The sequence below is a fragment of the Elephas maximus genome, chromosome 24, assembly GCF_024166365.1.
Source record: "Elephas maximus indicus isolate mEleMax1 chromosome 24, mEleMax1 primary haplotype, whole genome shotgun sequence".
Lineage (NCBI taxonomy): Eukaryota > Metazoa > Chordata > Mammalia > Proboscidea > Elephantidae > Elephas > Elephas maximus.
In genome coordinates, this window is record NC_064842.1 from 4,592,283 (window position 1) to 4,619,609 (window position 27,327).

Here is a 27,327-nt window from a genome sequence, read left to right on the forward strand (position 1 = left end):
GCAGACTGACACATTTTTCTCTCCTAGAGTGGCTGGTAGGTTCAAACTGCCTTTCAGTTAGCAGCCAGCTGAGTGCATAACCACGGTGGCACTGGGGCTCCTCAGATAAAATTTAGAGATGAGGAACCCTGGTGGTACGGTCCAAATCAAAACCAAACCCAGTGCCATCGAGTCGATTCCGACTCATAGTGACTCTGGTAGTTGTTAAATTACCCCCTCATTTCATAACAGCCAGACGTGTGTGTTTATGTGTGTGTACCTACATGTATGATCTTGTAGCAAGCACAAATAAAATTTCTGTATTTAATTCCATGTGGACTAATGAAGTACCACAAAGAGAACAGTAGTTTCCATTTGAGATCAGCTAAGTTGAAGATGTCAGTGTTCCCTAGTATTCAGTTTATTGACAGAATTTTATGAAAATAAAACTCCAAATTAAAAATTTTGGAGTTTCAAACCATGTAAAATATGTGAAGTGGAAACACTGATGACTGTTAAGTGGAGATGTTTCTGTAAATGCTTTTATCCTTGAAAGGTATAAATTCGCTGTATAGTCCTCAGATTTTCAGGTGATTGGTAAATGCAAGAGTAGACACGCTTATCATAAGTATAGGTGCTCTGTCCAAAGGGTTGGTGAAGACTTAACCCTGGACATTGTAATTAAAGAGAACCTTCAGCCAAGTGTGTAACCTTGGTGCAGTTTTTGTGTTACTCGTTTTAGCCTGAAATTGGAATTTTACTTCGCAGCTGTGAGCACGAGAATCGCTGTGACAGGATTGTGTCAGCCGGACGGAAATAGGGGACTGTAAGGAGCAGCTAAGACAGCAGCAGAGACACCTCGAAGAAGGGTCGCTCAGTTTTCCAGCCACACACCTCTCTTTGCTGACTAGTAACAATCTTGGGCTAGCTTCTCATGGCCACTAACTATTCATTTAACCAACGACATCACTGCCAAACAGAGCCAAGTGAAAATTACATGCTTCTTTATCGTCCACAAGATAAATATTTTGGTATAAATATTATCCCCTCATTTTATACAACCTGAAAAATAACATATCTTAGGCCTCCATTAGGGAGGAACACTTTCAGAAACAATCCTCATGGCTTTAAAGGATGGCCCACCGAGTAACGATGGCTTCACAGCATTTATGTGTCAGTCAGTGATAACAGAGAGGAAACAGCGCGTAGCCTGTGTTCCAGCTTCCCTTGGTGCAGCTACAGATGGGTGTCGGCGAATGTGGTGTGTTCCTTGGTCACTGAACTGAAACCCTTGATGGCATTCATCAGGTCTTCTTCATCCATGTACTGAAAAATAAGCCAGTTGTCATTGCGCAGGGTGTTTACTATCAATTATTAGTTTTATCAGGTTAAGGTAAGAAGTAATCAGTAAGTACTTATTAAGGGCTAATACCACATGCCTAACACCGTAAGGTTTGGTTTAAGGTAGTCCGTGGCCTAAGTTTGTCTTATTGAAAGGATCGCTTCGCATGCACACATGACTTGTATGTGATTTGAGTGTTATATCATGCCATATCTCAGCCTTTGTCAGCCTCAGTTTTCTCAGAGGTAAAATGGGAAGATTATGTGTGTGTGTGTGTGTGTGTATATATATTCATGTATATTTTTTAAGATGTAGTTCAAAGAGTAAGCAGAAGAGAAAAAATGCAAGCTATTATGCTCTATTGATCCCCACTCTTACTGTATTTATTGATTAGGGCTAGTAATGTTGATTATGTTATAGTGAACACGTAACTTGGTAACTGTTGCCATCGTTGGAAGCCTTCATTGTAGTGAACAGGTAACTTGGTAACTGTTGCCATCTTTGGAAGCTTTCATTATACTGAACAGGTAACTTGATAACTGGTGCCATCTTTAGAAGCTTTCATTATAGTGAACAGGTAACTTGGTTACCGTTGCCATCTTTGGAAGCCTTCATTACAGTGAACAGGTAACTTGGTAACCGTTGTCATCTTTGGAAGCCTTCATTATACTGAACAGGTAACTTGGTAACTGGTGCCATCTTTAGAAGCTTTCATTATAGTGAACAGGTAACTTGGTTACCGTTGCCATCTTTGGAAGCCTTCATTACAGTGAACAGGCAACTTGGTAACCGTTGTCATCTTTGGAAGCCTTCATTATACTGAACAGGTAACTTGGTAACTGCTGCCATCTTTAGAAGCTTTCATTATAGTGAACAGGTAACTTGGTTACCGTTGCCATCTTTGGAAGCCTTCATTACAATGAACAGGTAACTTGGTAACCGTTGTCATCTTTGGAAGCCTTCATTATACTGAACAGGTAACTTGGTAACTGTTGTCATCTTTGGAAGCCTTCATTATAGTGAACAGGTAACTTGGTAACTGTTGTCACCTTTGGAAGCCTTCATTATAGTGAACAGGTAACTTGGTAACTGCTGCCATCTTTGGAAGCCTTCATTATAGTGAACAGGTAACTTGGTTACTGTTGCCATCTTTGGAAGCCTTCATTATAGTGAACAGGTAACTTGGTAACTGCTGCCATCTTTGGAAGCCTTCATTATAGTGAACAGGTAACTTGGTAACTGTTGCCATCTTTGGAAGCCTTCATTATAGTGAACAGGTAACTTGGTAACTGCTGCCATCTTTGGAAGCCTTCATTATAGTGAACAGGTAACTTGGTAACTGTTGCCATCTTTGGAAGCCTTCATTATAGTGAACAGGTAACTTGGTAACTGCTGCCATCTTTGGAAGCCTTCATTATAGTGAACAGGTAACTTGGTAACTGTTGCCATCTTTGGAAGCCTTCATTATAGTGAACAGGTAACTTGGTAACTGTTGTCATCTTTGGAAGCCTTCATTATAGTGAACAGGTAACTTGGTAACTGTTGCCATCGTTGGAAGCCTTCATTGTAGTGAACAGGTAACTTGGTAACTGTTGTCATCTTTGGAAGCCTTCATTATACTGAACAGGTAACTTGGTAACCGTTGCCATCTTTAGAAGCTTTCATTATAGTGAACAGGTAACTTGGTTACCGTTGCCATCTTTGGAAGCCTTCATTACAGTGAACAGGTAACTTGGTAACCGTTGCCATCTTTGGAAGCCTTCATTATAGTGAACAGGCAACTTGGTAACCGTTGTCATCTTTGGAAGCCTTCATTATACTGAACAGGTAACTTGGTAACTGTTGTCATCTTTGGAAGCCTTCATTATAGTGAACAGGTAACTTGGTAACTGTTGTCACCTTTGGAAGCCTTCATTATAGTGAACAGGTAACTTGGTAACTGCTGCCATCTTTGGAAGCCTTCATTATAGTGAACAGGTAACTTGGTTACTGTTGCCATCTTTGGAAGCCTTCATTATAGTGAACAGGTAACTTGGTAACTGCTGCCATCTTTGGAAGCCTTCATTATAGTGAACAGGTAACTTGGTAACTGTTGCCATCTTTGGAAGCCTTCATTATAGTGAACAGGTAACTTGGTAACTGTTGTCATCTTTGGAAGCCTTCATTATAGTGAACAGGTAACTTGGTAACTGTTGTCACCTTTGGAAGCCTTCATTATAGTGAACAGGTAACTTGGTAACTGCTGCCATCTTTGGAAGCCTTCATTATAGTGAACAGGTAACTTGGTTACTGTTGCCATCTTTGGAAGCCTTCATTATAGTGAACAGGTAACTTGGTAACTGCTGCCATCTTTGGAAGCCTTCATTATAGTGAACAGGTAACTTGGTAACTGTTGCCATCTTTGGAAGCCTTCATTATAGTGAACAGGTAACTTGGTAACTGTTGTCATCTTTGGAAGCCTTCATTATAGTGAACAGGTAACTTGGTAACTGTTGCCATCTTTGGAAGCCTTCATTATAGTGAACAGGTAACTTGGTAACTGTTGTCATCTTTGGAAGCCTTCATTATAGTGAACAGGTAACTTGGTAACTGTTCCCATTTTTAGAAGCTTTCATTATAGTGAACAGGTAACTTGGTTACCGTTGCCATCTTTGGAAGCCTTCAGTACAGTGAACAGGTAACTTGGTAACCGTTGCCATCGTTGGAAACCTTCATTACAGTGAACAGGTAACTTGGTAACCGTTGCCATCTTTGGAAGCCTTCATTGTAGTGAACAGGTAACTTGGTAACCGTTGTCATCTTTGGAAGCCTTCATTATAGTGAACAGGTAACTTGGTAACCGTTGTCATCTTTGGAAGCCTTCATTATACTGAACAGGTAACTTGGTAACTGTTGCCATCTTTGGAAGCCTTCATTATAGTGAACAGGTAACTTGGTTACTGTTGCCATCTTTGGAAGCCTTCATTATAGTGAACAGGTAACTTGGTAACTGTTGTCATCTTTGGAAGCTTTCATTATAGTGAACAGGTAACTTGGTAACTGTTGTCATCTTTGGAAGCTTTCATTACAGTGAACAGGTAACTTGATAACTGTTGCCATCTTTGGAAGCTTCCATTATAGTGAACAGGTAACCTGATAACTGGTGCCATCTTTGGAAACCTTCATTGTAGTGAACAGGTAACTTGGTAACTGTTCCCATTGTTGGAAGCCTTCGTTGAATCCCTTTGCACACTGTCCACTACGAGTACTGTGAAACAAACAGAAGTGGCTATATGGTGTAATAGCTGTGTACCAGATGATATTTTAAGATCCCAACTCCATGAAAAAGTGACTTAGTAGCAGTGTATCCTTAGGTAAGTTACTAACCTGAGCCGCATTTCCTGGTGTACTACTGCAGACGATAGTAGTACCTGCCCCCTAGAGTTTGCGAAGATTCAGGGAAATCGTGCATGTAAACCCCCAGTGCAGGGTGCTGAACCTTACGGCATTGCTGTTGTGCATGTCAGAAACGATCAACGAACAATTCCGTGTGTTTCAACCTAATACAATTATTCCTGCCATTTAGAAACGAAATCTGAAATGTAACGCATGGAACTCAACAGTCAGAAGCAGGCCCGTGATTTTCGAAATGCAGTAGAACATCAGTACATATTTTTTTATGTATAAATAACCATCGTCATCTGAACAAGCAAGAAGGACCGTGGACTTCAGTTTGTAATGGTGATACGGAACCTGGCGTCAGGAACTTGCTCATTGCTTTCCATGAGTCAAGACAGGCTTCGTGGAAGTCATCAAACTTCCAGCGAAGAAAAAGTGAGAGCTTGAAAGAGAGACGAGTGACAGAGCCCAAAGGCAGAAGCAGGATGGTGGAGCTAAATTCTTTTTTTGGTAATTTTTGTTGAGCATATACACAGCAAAACAGACAACAGCAGTTTCTCCGTGTACCATTTAGTGACACTGACTACATTCTTTATGTAACTGTTCTCACTCTCCTTTTCTGAGTTGTTTCTCTCACATGAACATAAATTCGCTGTCCCTGAAGGTTCTTATCTAGTGAGTTATTAAGCTAAGGTCTTAGCTGGCTATTGTTTATTATCTAACTATCCCAAAGGCATGTGTGTCAGCAGACATCTAGGTAGTTGGCATAACGGAGAAGTTTGGTGGTTGGGAAACCTCCACTTCGATCATCTCAGCCAGCTAGGGGCTCTGAACGAATACGAGGAACTGATGAGGTGAACTTACAGAGTCTGTGTTTGCACCCCCTAGACTGAAATCATGGCAGATGGAGTCCATAAACACTAACACCCTGATTTTTCATGAGTTCTTAAGAGTTCCTTGCCGGCTGAGAGAAAAAATAATAATAAACCAGGAAGAAAAAGGTGATGCCCCTCATTTTCTAGTAACACACGTGCTCATATTTTATGCTGACTTTTAGGCCAGTTCCAATGTTTCCACTCACCTTTTGCCCCAACTTAATGAGGTGTGGCCCATTAGCTTCTTCACTGATTGATGTATTTAAGTTTTGACCATCTATTGTGTTCCAGAAGAACAAGACCCAGTGCTGCCCTGCTCAATATCCAACCCTTCAAAATTTTTTTTTTTTTTTTTCTAGTACTGCACACTGGTAAACCAGTAGTCACAGAAGCTTCGGGTACCTGCCCAGAGATGGTCACCAAGTGCTGTGGGCTGCATTCAGTGAGCTACACGGAGCCTGTGCCCTCTCTTTACCGATACTCTTTTGGGGTGGTTAGCAACTGTTGGTGAGGGGGAAATCAACTCACCAGTCCACTGTCATGGCCCATGATGGTTTCCCACAGCGCATCATCAACCAAGGCTTTCTTGTCTTGGATGTCCATGAGCTGGCTGACGCTGTGGTGGAGGGCTCCTTGGGAATAGGCTTGGCTGATTCGGCTTTGACTTGGGATTTGCAGAACTGACATACTCCGGGTGCTCCGGATACTCACAGGTGTCCCAGACCGAGGAATTCTGGTGCCAGCTAACCCCTGAAAGGAAAGGTACTGTTGGTAATTAATGTGTCGTGAAAACAGATTGAAATAGGACAGAAAACTATCTCACACATTTTCAGTGAAAGGAAGAACTGTCTCTTGCCCTACTACAGAACTTAGCCACCTACCATGAGCTCTCTTGGAATGCTGTGGCCCCTGGTGTCTTGGGAAGGGTGAGAATACTCTGGAGGCCTTGTTAGATGGCCAGCGCAATTAGCACCCTAGAGAGGTCAGGAGCTGGTGCCATGGCTGCGTTTCCCTGTGGGCTAAGGGCTTGTTGCACTGCAGTGGTGGTACAGGGCCTTAAGGGGTCAACGAGGTCGTCCCTTCACGCTGCCTGTCAGCAGTCTGCAGAGCACTGCTTTCAGAGCAGTCCAGTTTAGCAGTGCTCGCTTATGCTGACCCACTAAGTGAGCACAGTGTGTATTTGGCTTTAAAATTCCTAGACCTGTGTAGAGAAATTGGTTCCTCCCTTTTTTTTTCATTCCATATTGTTCCCCTCATTATGGGATTCCCGCCTCCAAGATCAGTCAGGTCTGTTGCTAACATCAAAGAGAGAGCCACTCCACAGTTAGGACCTAGAATGTGGCTTCAGATAAAATCTAGCTTCTCTAAGCCTGCGAGGGCTCCGGTTTGGCTGGTTCACCCCAAGAAACGCTCCTGCTTTTCATCCGTGCAGCCAACAAGCCATGCAAAAGACCATGCATTCGTACAGCACACAGGTACCTCAAGGTGCATGGTGTAGCCTTTTAGGGTGACGTTGCTTGACACGTCAGATATATCAGCCACAGAATCAGACTGAGAAAAAATTGGGGTGTCAGTCAGTGTTTGGAATATTTTTAAATGAGTTCTTTGTGTTCCTCCAACTATACATCACAATCATGTTGTGTGCTGTCATGTCGATTCTGAATCCTAGTGACTCCGATAGAGTAGAACTGCCCCTGGGGTTTCCTAGGCTGTCATCTTTATGGGAGTAGACTGCCAGGTCTTTTCTTCCGAGGAGTCCCTGGTGGGTTTGGACCACCAACCTTTTGGTTAGCAGCCGAGCGCTTAGCCATTGTGCCACCAGGGCTCCTTATAATCATACCAATACCCTAATACTATCCTCATTGTATGTGTGTGTGTGTGTGTGTGTACACCTGAAATATTTATATTTGAAGGGGTTGCAATTAAAACTACATAGTGAGTGGAAACTAATTGCTTAGTGTCTTAGGTGAGTTTCGCTTGTATTGTTTGCTTAGTATCGCATAGAATAGGAGGACCTTCAAACCAGTAATTAAGATACAAGTAAGACCTGCACTTAAGCTGTATGCTGTGTGACCATGAAAATGTTGATAAAATACAAAAGACTCATTCCCGGGCACCTCTGCCTTGTTTTTCTCTGTTCAGAGTGGAGCCTAAAATTCTTTTGCTGGTTTGGGTCAGGCGTTCGAGGGCACCTTGTTGAGAGGGCTGGTCTGCCTGGGACAGGATGACAGCAGCACTGAATGACAGCAGCACTGAAACCAGGGTCGCTTAGATGACAGGCAGGAGCGGGGTGGGGTGTCAGTGCCAGCATGCTCCTGTCTGTCAGTCCCAGCACGCTCCTGTCTAGATGCCACCCTTGATGCCGAGTGGCCGTGGAGCTATGGACATCAGCAATGGGTCTTCAGTTTGCTCTGCTAATGCAAATTATAGAAAACCCCGATGGCGTGGTGGTTAAATGCTACAGCTGCTAACCAAAGGGCTGGCAGTTCCAATCTACCAGGTGCTCCTTGGGAACTCTATGGGGCAGTTCTACTCTGTCCTGTAGGGTCACTGTGATTTGGAATCGACCCCTACGGCAATGGTTTTTTTTTTTTTTTATATACTAATTATACTCTTGGTTTGAATGGGAGTCCCTGGGTGGTGCAAACAGTTAACATGCTCATCTGCCAACCAAAAGATTGGAGGTTCACATCCACCCAGAGGCACCTTGGAAGAATGGCCTGCAGATCTACTTCTGAAAAACCAGCCCCTGAGAATCCGATGGAACACAGTTCTATGACACACGTGGGGCCACCTTGAGTTAGGGTAACTCGGTGGCAGCTGGTTTGGCTTTGGATATACACAGTAGTATGTTCCCCCAAGTTATTTCAATATACAGCTCTCCACCATCCCTGACTTCCATGCCTGGGTGTGCACATTAGTATCATTGGTAAGTTAACAACAATGCTCAAACCCCACCCCAGACCAAGGAAACCAGCGTTTCTCACAAGAGGTCCAGGCAATGGCATTTTCAAAGCTTCCCAGTAGAAGCTTTGAAGTGTAGCCAACGTTGAGGACACTGTTGTAAGGCTTTGACGTGTAGCTGACGTTGAGGACACTGTGGTAGGGCTAACCTCCCTTGGTGCCCACAGTTGGTCAAACATAACTGCCAACTGACCCCTTATTACCAGGGCTAAAAAATGTGTCTCCCCTATATGAAATCAAGTATTGCAGCCCAGAGATAGGGAAATGGGCCACAGCCTTAGCGACGTACCACGTGGGATCCCCCTGGTGGGTAGACACTCAGCGGAGACATTCTCTTCTGAAGCGGAACTAAGGGTGGTCTCTCTCTGACATATGGCTCTTTGTGGATCTTTCTTTGTAGTATCAGGGACAGAAAAATGGCCAGTAGGATCAAGCCCAGGATGGCCATTAACACAATGAACCACAGCTCGCTGGAGAACGCCCTGCTTTTGCTCCCTGACCCCTTCTTTTCTCCAGGAGTTGTTAGCACCAGGCCTGCAAAACCCAGGGAAAGAAAAGGAAAATGTTATTTCAGAAGGCAGTTGTGTGATCCATTGCCCTGTTACTTTGCAGTAAACTGGAAAGAAGTCTACAGCAGTGTGTCGCATGGTGTTTGGACTTATGTTCTGGTAGGGGTCATAGTTCAGGATGTCAGTGGATTATAAAGAGAAGCTTACAGTCTTCCAGAAACCTCCTGCCATTGCTGCTCAGGTTGGAAATCACCGCTGCCTTTGCAAGCCCCTGGAATTGTTTAAAGGGGTTACCAATGTCACCTTGAGGATGGCCTATTTCACTGCTGTGTGCACCAGGAGCAAACGCCTCTCCCGAGCAGTGCTTTTCATGAGGGGCTGGGCCCTGCTGATCCTGCTGCAGAGTCTCCTTCACGGGTGCAGGCAATGCTGCGGAGATATGCGGGCTCCCCCACTTCATGCCACAGCCCTGTCCCTAACAAGTTGTGTGCAAACTGGGTCTTGAGGCTCCAGACCTGTTTTCCATTGTGATGTGGACTGCCCAAGCTTACTAAAGTCTTGTCTTGATATCCCTTGTCCTGTGGCCTCCCTGTTAAATAGCAAAAGCTCTGCAACATACTGCTCAAATGTGCTGGGTAAGCTTTCTACGGAAAGAAATCCTTTTGCAGTGGGGACACTTACCCTTGGTTCCCATTCATGTGTTGACAGTGCCGTCAACGTGACTCTCTGCACTTGAAGCTAACCACCTAATCAGCTGGGCTCAACAGGAATGAGCATTTTTTCAAGACTATGCTGAAGGAGCCCTGGTGGTGCAGTGGTTAAGTGCTTAGCTACTAACTGAAAGAACGGTCTGAATCCATGCAGGGGCTCTGTGAGAGAAAGATCTGGCCATCTGCTTCCGTAAAGAGTAAACCAAAAAACAAACTCATTGCTGTTGGTCGATTCCAATTCATAGGGACCCTATAGGACAGAGTAGAACTGCCTAATGGGTTTTCAAGGCTGTAATCTTTATGGAAACTGACGGCCACATCTTTCTCCTGTGGAGCGGCTGGTAGGTTCTCATTGCCAACCTTTCAGTTAGCAACCATCTCATTAACCACTGCACCACCAGGCTTATGGGGCGGTTCTACTCTCACACAGAATTGCTATGAGTAGGAATCCAAATGACAGCAAACCACCACCAGCAACCTATCCCCACTTCTGTTCCGCTCTTTGGTTAAAAAAAAAGTTCACTTTGTTCCCAATCTCTAAAAGGAGGGGCTGGAGTCAAAGCTCTGTGAACAGAATTCCCTAATTAGGACCAAGTATTTGTCAGCTGATTAAAAACAAACAAACCTTAGTTATACGTTAAAAGAATTATGTTTTCTGTGTGTGGCAAGGGCTGTAACTCCAGAAACCGATCTGACGTGCGTAGTAGACCCCTTGCTTGGGAGGACCCAGGGGAACGGAGAACAGTCTGCCTGAGGGAAGCCTCTAAAGGGAAATAGCTTTCAGAACCCCACCCATTGCTGCTGAATGGACTGTCACCGTGACCCTGAGGAACGGTCTGAGGAAAATCACGTCTGTGTGACTTTCCTGTTTGGAGGCTGCTTTCAGGCAAGAGAACAGGAACATTTTAAAAGTTGTATCATAAAAATTAGAACTGACTGAGGATATTAGCTGGGCAACACATCCTGGTATTTGCCCTTGCGCCGCACAGTCCCTGAGTTCCTTCTGCTCTAAGCCGAGAGTCCAGCCTCCAGATGTGCTTGGACCTCGGCACTGGAAACCTCAATTTGTATTCATGAACCAACTGGAGATTTCTCCTCTTTATGGAGAGCTTGAAATCGGGATGATGCCTCTTTATGGAGCCCTTTTTTCTTTTCAAAGCACCCTTTCACCTCAAGGGACTCCTCCTTGCAGCCAGCCAGAGGCTGATGCTCATGGCTGGAACTTTTGTGGCTAGAATTCAAGTCCAAAGAAAAACCCAATTCCAGACCCAGCGGCAGTGTAAATCCCTCCCTGTTAATGGCCTGCCTCACGGGAACACACACCTCCCACTGACCAAGGTGACTCAGCTGGCGGGGTTCAGTGGAACAGTCCACTTACATGGATGGCATTGCTCAAAGTGTGCACTAAACCGCATGCATCAGGGTAACTGTGCCAAAAGTGCAGATTCCCCGGTGGTGCAGTGGTTAAGAGCTTGGCTGCTGACCAAGACATCAGCTGTGCAAATCTACCAGTCGCTCCTTGGAAACCCTGCGGGGCAGCTTTATTCCGTCCGGAGGGTTGCTATGAGTCAGGATTGACTCCATGGCAACGAGTTTGGTTTTGTTTGGTTTACTGAGTCAGAATCTCCTGCTGGGGGCTTGGGACGCTGTATATCAAACAAACACATGCCGCGGTTCCTAAGCAGACTGAAATTTGAGAACCATAGCTAACGAAAAAGAAGTGGGACAGGAGTCAACAGAACCACTTTCAAGTTCTAGTTTTAGCAACAAGCCTGTAGAGTTTTCCTGGGTAAATTACTGTGTCACTCAGACTTCCATCTGTCCACCTGAGGAAGCCTTGGAGTTGCTGAAAGAATGTCAAATGAGGTCTGTTCTATGCCACAGCTGCTGTGAAACAACGCAAGGTAGACATGTGGCAGGAATCGTGTTAGGTAGTTTAATTACATGGCGTCCAGACAGGTGAACTCTGAAAATATAGATAATATTTCATTATTTTTACAGACTGAAGCTGTCATTGATGGCATCATGTTCATTCACCTGTGTTCTGGAATTTTTGGACATTCTTGCTTTTCTAAAAACATTCTGTGTGTGTGTGTGTGTGTGTAAATCTGAAATAACATTAATCACCAGACTTCGAACAAGGATGACAGTCCCAATTCTGTCCTAACGGAAAAGCCTGACATTTCTCCATCTTTCCCTTTGAAATTGTAGAGTATCACATTTGTTAGATTCAAATATTATGGTTACAACTCAATTTAAAAGATTCTCCTTAAAAATTTACAATTTTATCTCTTCAGCTAAATTTCTTGGTAGTAACAGTTGCTCATGACTTTTATGGAGGACACAGGACAGACATTTCCCAAATTCACCATTTTGGACTCTGAATCCACGATACATCATTACTGTCAACACAAACTGGAACGGGGTGTGTCCCCCCTCCCCGGTCTCTCCCCCCTCTGACTTTCCTACAAATCACCATTTTATGCACAAAGTCACTCAGCTCTTAATAGACAGGATGTGTGATTAGGGGAAAGGTTTAAGCAGATGTCTCTGGGCCTTTTCACATTTGTGATTCAATGATTTGGCATTTTAGGGATATGTTCTAATTATGTGCCTGATGTAAGCTCCATAAGGACTTTTTTTTTTTTTTACACCACCTAACACAATTTCTTTCACATAGTCTCTGCTAATAGATTAGTACACATCCGTACAATCAAACATATGCATGTTTTTGTAGGAAAATGAGTAGGTGCTACACGGAACATAATGTGAGTTAAATGTTTACCAAGCCCAATGGAGGTATCATATTGGATCAGAGGTGTCCTCACACTTCCTTCATCTGTAGTGCAGATGACCTGGAAAAAGAAGGCTAGACAAAGGAAGAGCTGGTAAGTGATCAGTCATTCAAGACTTACTAATAGTGGGCACATTTTTTTCTTAATATACTTTATTTTTTAGAGGAATTTTAGTTTTACAGAAAAATTGTACCAACAGTGCTGAGTGTTCCCTCTCCCCTGCACACTCTTCCTGCTATTGTTACCATCTTGTGTTGGAATGCTACATTTGTTACATTTGGTGAACTAATATTGATACAGTTTTAACTGAAGTCCATAGTTCACATTAGGGCTCTCTGTGTTGTACAGTCCTGTGGGCTTTGACAAATACATAATATCATGTGTCCACTATTACCGTACCAAAGAGAATAGTTTCACTGCCCTAAAAATGTCCTGTGCGTGACTTTTTCATCAGCTAGGCATATTAAAATATATATATATATATAATAGCGTAAAAAAGCCTGAAAACAGGATTCCCGAGGAAGTTGTGAGATTTTTACTTAACATGCAAATTTAATTCTAATTAAAAAATTGTCAAGACTAAAGCTATAATTAGTGTAACAATATCTGTAAGTAATGGAGCTGAAGAAGCTTAGAGCTTCTATAGCAAAGGAAGCTTGTATACAACCTTAAAGCTTGTCTAGCGAATTAACAGAGGAGTAATAGAAAGTCCCTAGGTGGAGAACAGTTTGTGTTCGACTACTAACCTAAAGGTTGGCAGTTCGAACCCACCCAGCAGCACCACAGATGAAAGTTTTGGCAATCTACTTTCATAAAGATTACGGCCAAGAAAACCCTGTGGAGCACACATGGGGTCACCATGAGTTAGAACTGCCGGGATGGCAATAGGTTTGCTTTTGTTTTAGAATGGATAATATGGCAGCATACCTTGTTCTGCATGTGGTCTAAACTCATTCTTTAAAAATTGCAGTTTTACCTCCTACTAAGAAACCCAGAGTTTCTTACTGAACAGAAGAGCTCAAAAGGGGTCTTTGAAACACATGGTCTAACTGCCTGTCTTGATAGCCAGGAACCTGGGGAAAACAAGGCCAAAAGGTCACACAGATGAAAGGTCTTCCTGTTGGCCGATCTTCCCATCACAACAAGCTGCCACAGGTGACCAGGCAATGCGACTGTGAAAACTTATAGCTGAATTGTTGTGAAAAGGTTATTATTAAATTTCAAGTAGTATAAATGCAGCGGATTCCCTGCAGGTGCAATGGCTGATGCACTGGGCTGCTAACCAAAAGTCGGGGTTAGAGTCCACCCAGAGGCATTTCAAAAGAAAGGCCTGGTGATCTACTTCCAAAAAGTCAGCCCGTGAAAACCCTGCGGAGCACAGTTCTCCTCTGACACACATGGGGCCGCCTTGAGCTGGAGTCCACTGGACTGCAACTGGCTCATTAACCAACAGGGAGAAGAGACTTCAGCTACAGAAGAAAAAGAGATGTGACTTGCAGGGACAGATACTGAGGGAGCCCCTTTCTCGGGGTCTTTAAGAGTTGGAGGTGGCCATTTTCTGATGGGGCTCTGCTTGGAGGCTGGGGGTGTGTCAAGAAATTCTCTGAAGGCCAGGAAAGTGTATTGTTTTAGAATACTGATCGACTACATCCGGGCGCTGCATTTTCTTTGCGAACACAAGCTGCCCGCCTTGCACCTTGTTCCTCCGTGGTGACACTCATGTCCCGTGGAGGCTGCACTCTGCCCAGGCCTGCATCTTCGCTGCAACGCACGAGGCAGCAGACGGGAGGGGAACCTTGTCTACTCGGCGCAGCGGTTTTCCCCAAGAACCCGCTGCCGACCAGTCGCTGCCCACTCTTTGCGACCCTGCAGGACCGAGTAGAACTGGCCCAGTGGGTTTCCAAAGCTGTACTCTTTAGGGAAGCAGGCTGCCACAGCTTCCTCCCATGGAGCAGCTGGTGGGTTCAAACCACCTACTCTTCGGTTAGCAGCCGAGAGCTTGACCACTGCGCCACCAGGCCTCCTTGCTTTTCCACAAGAAGCAGGCACTTAACCCGAGACCTTTTCCTGCTGGACCTCTGCTGGCCCCCTTTCAGGCTGAACCCCCGGTGCAGCGGGCAGCAGAGCGCCGCGCGCACGGAGAGCCGGGCCCCAGCGACTAACCTCGGTCCGCAGTCCTGGGCACGCAGAGGGCCGTGTCCAGGCCGCTGTACACGCGCCGCCCTGCGTCCAGCAGCGCGTACTCCTTCAGCGGGCCGTTCAGAAGGAAGGCGCTGGTCCAGTTGACACACACCACAGACACATTGCTGGCCACGGAAAATGGGGCTCGGTACTGAGGTGCTGTTGGGAGAAAGGTCTATGTTCTAAAAATGGTTACCTCTGTGTGTGTGGATGTATTTTGGTATGAGCCAAAATAAAACAAACAAACAAGGCATTGCTGGCACCCTTTACTTTTCCTCAGTGTTAAAAAACTGGCATTGGGGGAGGAAAGAAAACCAACGGCAACATGTGCGAAATGCTCTCTCAGCAGCTTCACAGCTGCTTTGCAAAAAAAAATCAATGGAGAGTGGTGTTTTATGAAATAAAACTATTAACATACAATGGTTCTGCTCCCCGACATAACCCTGCAGCTCATATTTTGTTGCATTTTCCCACTTTTAGCAGGTAAAGTGTCCTTAACACTATTAACTACAGTAGATAGCTATTTTTCATATCAAATCAATATTTATTGCTACGAAGCCCCAAGGACTAGATGAAGTTAATATATATTTTTTTTCTCCAAACCAAACTGCTTAGAAGGTAAATTATGTCCTTTTGGCACCCATTTATTTTTAAAGCTTTTCTCCTGGACTGTTAGCTTGTTTTCAAAGATAGTTAAAAAGCCTTGCAAACAGCAATTGGAGTATAATAATTCATTGCCCTGGCTAATCAGTCAATAGCATGGTACATTAGTATATAATCAAGCTCAGGTCTCCTAAATATTATATCAGATACAGAAGCAGCTCTGTGTGCATCTTGCAGGCATAATTCCATTTCATTTTTCAGCTCTTTATAAAACAAAGAATAAAAAATCACTAAATCAGGCTCATCTTTTAAATGACTAATTTTTGTAGAAATAAATGAAGGGATACCATATCATCCAGCCAAATCAGAAGAGATTTATTTCGTCAGATCTAGTTTCTCCAAAATAATCAATACATTTGTAAGAGCATTAAGATCCATCTATACACCGAATTGGCTTTTAAGAAAGGAGTGAGTGAGCTGTGGAAATAAATCGGTTATCTTTTTTTTTTTCTGTAAAAATATGTTTATCTGTTACTTAGGGAAATATAACAAAATAGAGAATAATTACGCTTTTGTGTTCTTAAAATTCAACTCTAAAGACAAATACGACTCTTACCTTTCAAAATAAAACATTTTCATAAAGCTATAAGAAAACTTTTCCCCAAATAGCAAAACAAGAGCTAGCAAGCCCTCTTTAAATCTTTATGCTTTTTCCAACTTTAATCTCGGCTAATATCACAATGGACCACACTATTCTATTTCTCTGTGGCTTCCCTCTGCCACCCTAATTCAAGAGATTGCCATTTCTCCGCTATTTCCTAACAGTGCAAATAAAAAGGAGACTTCTAAGTAGTGTGAAAATAGAAAGATAGGAGCCTTATTTTCTTGCAGGATTGGAGACCTTCTTGAGAAGTAAGAATAAGCAAACAACTAAAATAACCAGGAATAACAAGCTTGTGTAACCTCCTCAAATGAGACTGAGAAAATGATACGAGCTACTATGCCCCTAGCATTTGACATACTTGAAATCAACCACCGTGGGAGTATTTACACCATGGCAATGGGCAAACACTCCCAGTCAGGATCCTTTCCCTCTAGAGGATGGCTGTTGGACATTTACATGTCACCTCTCCTCTCCTGCTGAAGATGTAACTTAGGCAGAGGGAATGATCACCTTGCTAATGCTTCTCTAGGCCAGTTTTTGAGTGTATATGACATTGGGTTCAGAGAAAGATGAAAATACAATTTTGAAATTATCTTCTGGTTTGCGTTCTCTGATCCGCTTTTCTCTCTTCTAGTGCATACAAGGAGTTAACAGTAGCATAAATGGTATAAGAACTCCTGAGTCAGCTATTCATTGTACTTTCCCGGGTCTGTGGATCCAGTAAATGGACTAAGAGAAGCCTTTCCCCCTTTGTGCTAGCCTAGCTTTCAGCCACTTCTCCAATGTGAAAGGAGAACAGAAAGGAAGGAGATCTTAAATCTGTTTACTTCTTTCAGCACAATAAAATGGTAAAATCTGTCAGTAGCTACACTTCATGACTGAAGAGAGACTTGGCTATAACACTGCAAACCTCATGTTTCTGTTCTGGCCAGACCTCCTGGCCGATATGCACTAAAGACTGGAGTAATTATTAAAATCGGGAGAAATGCTCATGGCTGTATGTTGTTGCATGCCACTGAGTCAATTCCGACTCCTAGTGACCCCATAGGACAGAGAGTAGAGCTGCCCCATAGGGTTTCCTTTTTTCTAAATCTTTACGGAAGCAGACTGCCACATCTTTCTCCCTTGAGTGGCTGGTAGGTTCAAACTTCCAACCATTCGGTTAGCAGCCAAGCGCTTTAACAGCTGTTCCACAAGGCTCCATTTATGGGTGAATTTCCTCAGTAAAAGAGTGGAAGACCCTCAACGAGATGAATTGACACAGTGACTGCAACAATGGGCTCAAGCATAACGATTGTGAGGATGGCACAGGACCAGGCAGTGTTTTGTTCTGTTGTACACAGGGTTGTACGAGTTGGAACTGACTCCATGGCACCTAACAACAACAACAACAGTAATTGCTTGTTTTCTTAAGAAAGACGATGATTACGCTTTGCACCTATTCCTGTATATAGTGGCATTTTTTATTCTTATCAAGTCAAAATTTATTTTACTCTAATTCCATCTAAGGAGTAAATGTGTGTCTCACATTTCCCGTTGTGTTTGTGAAGCGGGGCGGGAGGGGGCATGGGAAAAGTAGTCAAAGAGGTAACGGAAGCTACACAATGAGACAGTGTGCATCGTGAAGGACCCTTACGCCCTGATTGGATTACAGCATGGGTCCCCAAACATGCAATAAGCGTGAGACGTTTTAGGTGCATTCACTCAGTCCTTCAACAACATTTTCGGGTGTTTGAGTCCTTGCGCCTGGTGCTAGGGATAAAGCTGAGAAAGCAAGGAGTACGGGAGGAGCAGATTTAAGGGGAAACATGTCATATTTAAGCTGGTTAAAAGAAGCTCAAAGAAAAGCTGATGGGCTCTGGACTTCAAAGCAGAGGATGTGGGTAGGAGGCGACTGTTTGGGAGCCAGTCTTTGTAACTGAGGCCTTGGATTCCAGGAACTCACCAGAAAGGGAAGAGGAGATGGTGGAAGAGGAAGAAGAGAGGGAGGGAAGAGGAGGGGAGAGAAAGTTTAGGATAGAAGCTTGAAGACTGGCTAGCGCAAGACCCACCAACAACGCTGACTGAGACGAAGACCCAAGAAGGTAGTAGGGTAACCAGAAGAGGCTTGTCAGGGAAACTAAAAGAATTGACTCTTTTTTTTTTTTTTTTTTTTAAATGGATTGAGGGTCCAGCTGCACTGAACATTGCTGAGAAAATAACTGCTGGAGAAAAATGCCTACTGGATTTATCAATACGAAGGTCAAGTGCAAACTTAGAGAATTTCATGCAGTGATAGAGTGAAAACTAGTTTTAAAAAAACAAACTATACCTGTTGCTGTCGAGTTGATTCCTACGCACAGCGAACCTACAGGACAGAGTAGAACTGCCCCATAGGGTTTCCAAGGAGCGCCTGGTGGATTTGAACCGCCAATCTACTGGTTGGCAGATGAACACTTAATCATTGCACCACAGGGCCCTGAAAACTAGCTGGGAGGGAGTTAAAGAGGAAGTGGGAAGAGCAAATGGGCAAAGCGCTCGTAGATCGCTTTTCAGAGTTTTGCTGTGAGAGGGAGGAGGGGGAATCATTGGAAGAGGAAGTGGAGTTGGTTTGTTCTAACGTTAGAGAGATATAAGTAAATTTGAATCCAAACAGGAAGAATCTCCTCGAAAAGATACATCGAAGGTTAAGGAGAGATTAAAGGATAATTGATGGCACGTAGGAGACCCGGGTTCAATTCCCAGCCAATGCACTTCACCTACAGCCACTACCTATCAGTGGTGGCTTCATGTTGCTATGATGCTGAACAGGTTTCAACAGGACTTCCAGACTAAGAGAGACTAGAAAGAAAGGCCTGGCGATCTACTGAAAATCAGTCAATAAAAGCCCTGCAGATCAAAACATCAGATCCTGCTGTGCATGGGGCTGCCAAGAGTCAGGGCAGCGAACCACAACAATAAGGGATGATTAGTTATAAAGGATTCCTGAGAAAACTGAGGGGACGGTACACATAGCACAGGAGGCAGGTTCACTTCCCGTGGGAGGACCACCTCTTCCCGTTGCTGATGGTGCAAATGCAGGCAGGTAGGTTTGCCTGCGGTGGGAAGAAGGGCACGTTGCTGACTGAGGACTCCTCCTTCCTTGGGGGACGACGATGCCAAGAGCATTGCAGGGAACAAGGCGGGCAGGCAGGGGGTGAGGACGCTTGTGAGCGCGCAGGGAGGAAAGGTGAGACGTCTGAGGAGGGTGGAGAAGGCTGAAAGCTTTATTACAGAGAAGTGGAAGCGACTTGACCAGGGAAACTAAGGGTGCAGCTGGCCTCGGTGACCATCAGCTTAGAGCCACGCTTTCACTTACTGGACGTGGAAACCTGGCCGAGCTACGTAAGCTCTGGTCACAGCTCAGAGTCACCTTGCTGTATAAATCCAGGGGCATGAACTCATGTCCTGGTCTGTGTGGGTGGTATCCTGGAATCGTAGTGCACAGTCCACAGTCCTGCCTCAGTTTACCCGTCTATAAATTGGGATAATAATAGTACCCCCTTCACAGGTTTGTTGTAAGGATTACTTGTAAAACGTTTAAACAATGCCAGGACCAAGTCCTCTATAAAGGTGGTGGTGGTGGTGGCGCTGGGTGCTGTCGAGTTGATTTTGACTCAAAATGACCCCACGTGACAGAGTACAACTGCCCCATAGGGTTTTTTGGTTGCAATTTTATTACGTTTTATTATTATTATTATACTTTAAATGAAGGTTTACAGAGTAAATTAGTTTCTCACTTAACAATTCATACACTTTCGTTTTGTGACTTTGACTGCCAACCCCATGGCATGTCAACCCTCTCCCCTTCTCTACCTTGAGTTCCCCATTACCAGCTTTCCTGTCCACTCCTGCCTTCTAGTCCTTGCCCCTGGGCTACTGTACCCCTTTAGTCTCGTTTTGTTTTATAGGCCTGTCTAATCTTTGGCTGATGGGTGAACCTCAGGAATGAATTCAGTACTGAGTTAAAAGGCTGTCTGGGGGTTTTATTGTAATTTTTATGGGAGCAGATTGCCAGGTCTTTCTCCCCAAGAGCCCATGGGTGGGTCTGAACTGCCAACCTTCCAGTTAGCAGCTGAGTGCTTAACTGTTGCACCACTAGGACTTGTGTATAAAGGTGACTTATTACTACTACCCTGCCATGTTGTTGCCTGGACACATTAAGATGCTTGCATGAGGCATCTGACTTTAATGAATGTGTAATTTTAACTTTTAAAATAGGTATACGGCTCATTGCTGAACACTGAAGGTGAGATTGTGATTTCGTGTGATCTTTCTGGAAAGCAGATTTGCAATAATCAACCAAAGATTTAAAATATTCAGATACTTGATGCGTTCCATGTGCTGAAATTTAAGAAGATAACTACATATTCAGACAAAGACCTGTTCAGAGAGATTTTTCTTATCCCCATTATCTGCAAAAGGGAAGTAGTAGAAACAACGGAATTCTTTAAAAAAAAAATCATGATGGAATGTTATATAGACTTTAAACTTGGTGGCTAAAGAGTTTTTAACTCCGGGGGAAATGCTAATGATATAAAGCCAAGTATAAGCAGCAGATTATGACGTTTTAACTCCAGTATTATATCAGCTATGTAATAAAAATGCTGCATCAGAGGGGATTAAAGGAAGGGATTATGCCAAAATATTAACTGTGGTTAGCTCCGGGTGGTGGGATTATAAACAGGACAGGCTTCCTGGGCACATGACCTGGGCAGACGCAGAGGGCCCTGCACTTTGAAGAGGCCCACACGTAATTGAATGCTCTGCTATTGCTGTCTTGAAATTTTTAATGATTTTTGAACAAGTAGCCCCGTATTTTCATTTTATACTGGGTCCTGCAAACATGGAGCCAGATCTGATTATAAGCACTTATTTTTAATACTTCTTGTATTTGCCATTATAATAATAAACATATATATCTTTTACAATTTTAAAAGAAGTAATTTTATAAAAATATAAGGAGGCACCAAATTAATTAGATAATTGGCCTTTTCTGCACTCAGTTAACCTTTTTTGTTTCCTGACAGTGCCATGTCTCGACACGTTCCGGAAGTGCTAGAGATTATGCCATGTAATTGGAAAAGAAAAGAAACGGCTAAACTTCTTTGAAGAATGGTCTTCAGGTGTTTGCCCATGGTCTTTCTTCCTGTTCAGTCAGGGATGGATGACCCAATAAGCACTACACATGGGCTTACTTGTGCTTACTAATCTGTAGGGCACAACATCACCTGTTTTCACCACATGTGAATAACATAACAGACATGCAGATGAAATCGTGCGCTACAGCAAGTAGTGAGTAGTAGTAAGTAAACACACGTGAGCCCTGCTTAGCTCGCTTAACGTGAGCCCATGTGTATCTTGGTTACTGGTCGACCCACCCTGTTCACTGTTTCCCAGTTGCCGTTGAGCCAATTCTGACTCAGGGTGTGTCAGAGTAGGACTGTGCTCCATAGGGTTTTCCACGATTGATTTTTTGGAAGTAGATTGCCAGGTCTTTCGTTCGAGATACCGCTGGATGCAGTCTAACCTCTAATCTTTTGGTTAGCAGCCAACCACATTAATCGTTTGTACTACCCAGGGACTGTTCACTGTTTAATGTCCTCTAAATTACTTTTAATCCCATCACTCGTGAAAAATCCTATGTAGTTCACCCTTGACCTTCACGTTGATAAATCCAGTAGTATTTTTCTTCAGTAGTCGTCTTCGTTGATGTCTGGGTTGCATTCACTGTAACGGGCACTCAATCTTTTGAAAACAGTGGTTCCCCTACTTCCGGTTCCCCTACTTCCGGTTCCCCTACTTCCGGGACAGCCTACCCTGAGGGCCCTCAGGCTTCTGCGGCCTAGGGAGGCAGCCCCCTCTACTCACGCTCTCTGTTGGTGGTGAAGCCGATCCATTCGGAAGCGGCACTGCCCACCTCGTTGTACGCCAGCACTCTCAGCCGGTATGGGGTATAAGGCTGGAGACCCCCAAGGCTGGCTTGCCGCCCCGGCCCCGTGTACTTGGTCTCTGTTGGGCCGGGAGTGCAGGGCGGGGCTGCGTCGAGAGGGCAAGCCACGTAGAGTTGGAGCTCGTAGCTAGAATGAGAATGGACATGTAAAGAAGAGATCATGGGATAGGTTTAACTTTCTCTTTTAGAAATGGTTATACTTTGTAGGAAGACATTTTCTTTTCACCAAACTACAAGCTCTTTGAGATCTCCGTTCGTAGGAAACTGCTCTCTGAACCATTTCCTGTAGTGCCGGTAGGTGTTACCAGGAAATGCTCAGACAGGTCACCACATGTACCCATGAGGCCGTCCACCCAGCAACTAGTAATTCTAGTCACCACATGTACACATGCGGCTGCCCACCCAGCAACTAGTAATTCTAGTCACCACATGTACACATGCGGCTGCCCACCCAGCAACTAGTAATTCTAGTCACCACGTGTACACATGCGGCTGCCCACCCAGCAACTAGTAATTCTAGTCACCACATGTACACATGCGCTGCCCACTCAGCTACTAGTAATTCTAGTCACCACATGTACACATGAGGCCATCCACCCAGCAACTAGTAATTCTAGTCACCACATGTACACATGCGGCTGCCCACCCAGCAACTAGTAATTCTAGTCACCACATGTACACATGCGGCTGCCCACCCAGCAACTAGTAATTCTAGTCACCACGTGTACACATGCGGCTGCCCACCCAGCAACTAGTAATTCTAGTCACCACATGTACACATGCGCTGCCCACTCAGCTACTAGTAATTCTAGTCACCACATGTACACATGAGGCCATCCACCCAGCAACTAGTAATTCTAGTCACCACATGTACACATGCGGCTGCCCACCCAGCAACTAGTAATTCTAGTCAACACAGGCACACATGCGGCTGCCCACCCAGCAACTAGTAATTCTAGTCACCATAGGCACACATGCGCTGCCCACCCAGCAACTAGTAATTCTAGTCACCACATGTACACATGTGCTGCCCACCCAGCTACTAGTAATTCTAGTCACCACATGTACACATGCGGCTGTCCACCCAGCAACTAGTAATTCTAGTCACCACATGTACACATGAGGCCGTCCACCCAGCAACTAGTAATTCTAGTCACCACATGTACACATGCGGCTGCCCACCCAGCAACTAGTAATTCTAGTCACCACATGTACACATGCGCTGCCCACCCAGCTACTAGTAATTCTAGTCACCACATGTACACATGCGCTGCCCACCCAGCAACTAGTAATGCTAGTCACCACATGTACACATGTGCTGCCCACCCAGCAACTAGTAATTCTAGTCACCACATGTACACATGCGGCTGCCCACCCAGCAACTAGTAATTCTAGTCACCACATGTACACATGCGGCTGCCCACCCAGCAACTAGTAATTCTAGTCACCACGTGTACACATGCGGCTGCCCACCCAGCAACTAGTAATTCTAGTCACCACATGTACACATGCGCTGCCCACTCAGCTACTAGTAATTCTAGTCACCACATGTACACATGAGGCCATCCACCCAGCAACTAGTAATTCTAGTCACCACATGTACACATGCGGCTGCCCACCCAGCAACTAGTAATTCTAGTCAACACAGGCACACATGCGGCTGCCCACCCAGCAACTAGTAATTCTAGTCACCATAGGCACACATGCGCTGCCCACCCAGCAACTAGTAATTCTAGTCACCACATGTACACATGTGCTGCCCACCCAGCTACTAGTAATTCTAGTCACCACATGTACACATGCGGCTGTCCACCCAGCAACTAGTAATTCTAGTCACCACATGTACACATGAGGCCGTCCACCCAGCAACTAGTAATTCTAGTCACCACATGTACACATGCGGCTGCCCACCCAGCAACTAGTAATTCTAGTCACCACATGTACACATGCGCTGCCCACCCAGCTACTAGTAATTCTAGTCACCACATGTACACATGCGCTGCCCACCCAGCAACTAGTAATGCTAGTCACCACATGTACACATGCGCTGCCCACCCAGCAACTAGTAATTCTAGTCACCACATGTACACATGCGGCTGCCCACCCAGCAAGTAGTAATTCTAGTCACCACATGTACACATGCGCTGCCCACCCAGCTACTAGTAATTCTAGTCACCACATGTACACATGAGGCCGTCCACCCAGCAACTAGTAATTCTAGTCACCACATGTACACATGAGGCCGTCCACCCAGCAACTAGTAATTCTAGTCACCACATGTACACATGAGGCCGTCCACCCAGCAACTAGTAATTCTAGTCACCACATGTACACATGCGGCTGCCCACCCAGCAACTAGTAATTCTTGGTGGTAGAGAGATTTTTCTCTTTTAAAAGGAGAGTGATATAATTGCTCTCTTTTTTTTTTTTCTGTTTAGTGTAAAGAAATGACTTCTTTGTTTTTCAGATAGTAGTTCATTTAAACATTTTAAATTGGATCAAGGCAATTCTGGCTTAACAACCAAAAAAAAAAAAAAAAGGCAGCTGCTGAGTTAATGGCTCCTGGCAACCCATGTGTTGAGAGTAGAACTGCGTGGTCTCCATGGCTGTGAACTTTCGAGAGCAGATCACCAAGACCTTGTCTTCTGATGCACCTCTGGGTGGACTCGAACCACCAACCTTTCTGTTAGTAGCCTAGCACTTACCCGTTTGCACCACTCAAGGAGACCTGACTTAACAACAGCAGTTTCTTATTTTCAACCAAGGCCTATAGCGTGAATGGTTCCATAGAGTCCTGAGGAGGAGAATATTCTTTCAAGGAACACAAATGCATTGCGTTTCTTACTTAAAGATGATTTTGTTGTTCACCTTTCTATCATTACTTGCTTTTATGACTTAAACGCTTTGCAGGCAACACTACACTCAGACCAAGTTGTCTGTTTTGCTGTGGGCAGCCACTCAGTAAGCAAACTCTCCTGTGTCCTGCTGTGTAACTCTGTCTGCATGTGTTGGTTTGGTTTCTTCTACCTCTGGCTGGTCCACTACCTTTGAATGACACCATTGGGGGACAAGGGGGGACTCCACTGGAAGGAGGCCGTGCTCGAGGCCAGCGTCTGGATTTGGGGAGAGGGCAGTCCCGAGGGGGGGGCAGGCTGAGTCTTCAGTTCAGCCGTTGGTCCTCTGCTGCAACAGTTGAAGCAGGTGCAGGCCTCGACGCCGACGGAGTAGGCGGTGAAGGGCCGCAGGCCATGCAGGGTCTGCTGGGTGGCCGTGCCTTCAGACAGCTGGAGGAGGAGGAAGGAGGCCAGATGAGGCACAGAATCTAGACAATGGGTGACTGCTTATCAGGCAGCCCACCCGCTATGACTAGAGTGCTATGCTAGGTACTCTGGGAGATGAAATAGCATTTAGCATGGTATTCGCCCTCAAGGAGTTACCAAGCCAGGTGGAAGGATACAACTTAAACACAAAAAAGTAATAATGTAACAGTTAGTAGAAGTCTGAGACAACAGAAGAGAAGGCACAAAGCACAACATAGTCCATTATCTATTACCATAGAAAGACACTAGAAAATGGCATGGGATAGCCAATAGTGATCAAATTCTATGACCCTCAGAATGTTGCCTTCTTAAGAGAGGTCTGTATTTGGGTTCTATTTCTACTCAACATTCACCAAGGTCCACATTCTGCCACTGGGTACTTGTACGTAATATGTGGGTCAAAAAAACTCCTCAGGTTCATGTTAGAGTTGGGTACAGATATTTAAGAGCTTGACGGTTCATCTATTTCTCTGAAGGTCTGGGTTTATACTAAATATTATAGTTTTCTCTCAGCCACCTTTTTGGATTATAAACTTTGTACTTTATTTGGAGCAAACTTTTGACCTTGTGGTTTTAGTAAGAACTCTCTAGAACAAAAACATTCTGAAATTGAAAATGAACTTTCACGTTGAAGTAACATACAATTAGGAAGAGCTGTCTGTAGCTAAATACATATATATACATGCACTTCAAATATAAATTATTTTAGTTTATATTATCACTTTGTAAGCATAGATAATCAAGAGTTGATTATATTTACATCATCTATATTTATTGAATACAAAGCCCTGTGGAATATATGCTAATATTCCTTTAACATTCAATACAAGACTTTTTGTGTGTGACTTATCTTTTGAAATTATGATTTAATACTTTGCACTCTAGTCTCAGAGGGTTTCTCTACACTCGCCCAAACTGTTTCCTAAATCGGCCTAAATAATTTGTAATGTAAAACCTGGATCTGCACAACCTCTCTGAGGTTGGTGTGAACAAAGTGTTATACTCTCCACTTCTTCATGAGAAACGTGAAGGTAACCTAGCTGTGCTACAGGGTCAAGCTACTTCATCCCACAGGGTCTTCGTCTCACTGAAATAATGCAAAAACTGGCCTGTTGTGAGGTGCCCTCAAATCGGCTCTGACTCGCAGTGACCATAGGAACAACAGAAGGGAACTGGCCTAGTGGAGCCTTAGTATCCTTTGCAGGAAGTGGCTTGGTTAAAACACAGTGTTAGAGCTGATTGCCCTGAAAACCTTGTCATCTGTCCCTGTTGTTCCCCAAACACGTTAATAAACCAACAGTGGAAGTAGAGCTGAATGAACCATGATGCTGTCTTTTACAAAGGACTAAACTTTCTAGAATTCACCAAAGACTGAGTTTTCGATGTGTCATCAGAGGTTTTTGCATGCCAAAATGGGGATTCCAAGGACAGTTGCTCTATTTTTCGTGTTTTGTTTTAACTTTTACACCATCACCAGTGATGACCTAGTGACTCCTTACCACATGCCTTAACTACGCTCAAGTGCTTGGCATACATTTTCCAATTAAATTAATTTAATTTGATGAGCTTACAACATTTGTGGAGTTTTTAATACTGTACTACTTTTAGCATTTCTCTCTGTGAGTGTTTACATATTTTCTGTACATTTTCCTAACAGCTCACTTTTTCTTCCCAGAGGCATCCTTGTGTTCAGGGACCGCTGACCCAGTAAGCAAGGTAAGCAGGTGCTTAGAGCTTCAACAAAACAGGGGCATCAGCTGTCCAAAGCAAAGACCCATAGCTGCCGTGCAGACAGGACACAAGGAAAAGCGAGTGCAAAATAATGATTCAAGAAAGACTCAATTCATTATCCTCGTTATGTGTGGAAGTAGATATTGTTTGGCAGCTTAATTGTGATGAAACCATGGAAGAATTTGTAAGAACAAAGAATGGAAAGAAATGTTGTTAATTATAACATGTTAGAGATGAAAGGTCATTTATAATTATAGCATTTATTATACAACAAGCATCAAAATAGAAGTATGAGCTGTTTTAAG

The 27,327-nt window shown here is 44.2% G+C and overlaps 1 protein-coding gene across 4 annotated transcripts in view; it reads right to left on the reverse strand.

Annotated features, from left to right (window-relative positions):
* Positions 1 to 525: 525 nt before the first annotated feature.
* Positions 526 to 27,327, reverse strand: part of USH2A (usherin) — a 906,431-nt gene continuing 879,629 nt past the window's right edge. For 3 of the 4 annotated variants that reach the window (XM_049868232.1, XM_049868231.1, XM_049868233.1), the window contains 7 exons: positions 25,017 to 25,255; positions 21,890 to 22,098; positions 14,716 to 14,892; positions 12,543 to 12,626; positions 8,828 to 9,072; positions 6,103 to 6,324; positions 527 to 1,305 (listed from right to left, as the gene is read on the reverse strand). In XM_049868232.1, coding sequence (XP_049724189.1) covers positions 1,216 to 1,305; positions 6,103 to 6,324; positions 8,828 to 9,072; positions 12,543 to 12,626; positions 14,716 to 14,892; positions 21,890 to 22,098; positions 25,017 to 25,255 — 1,266 coding nt within the window. In that variant the 3' untranslated portion in view covers positions 527 to 1,215. Of the gene's footprint in view, positions 1,306 to 6,102; positions 6,325 to 8,827; positions 9,073 to 12,542; positions 12,627 to 14,715; positions 14,893 to 21,889; positions 22,099 to 25,016; positions 25,256 to 27,327 lie in introns of all 4 variants that reach the window. The other variant, XM_049868234.1, reaches the window with a different exon arrangement.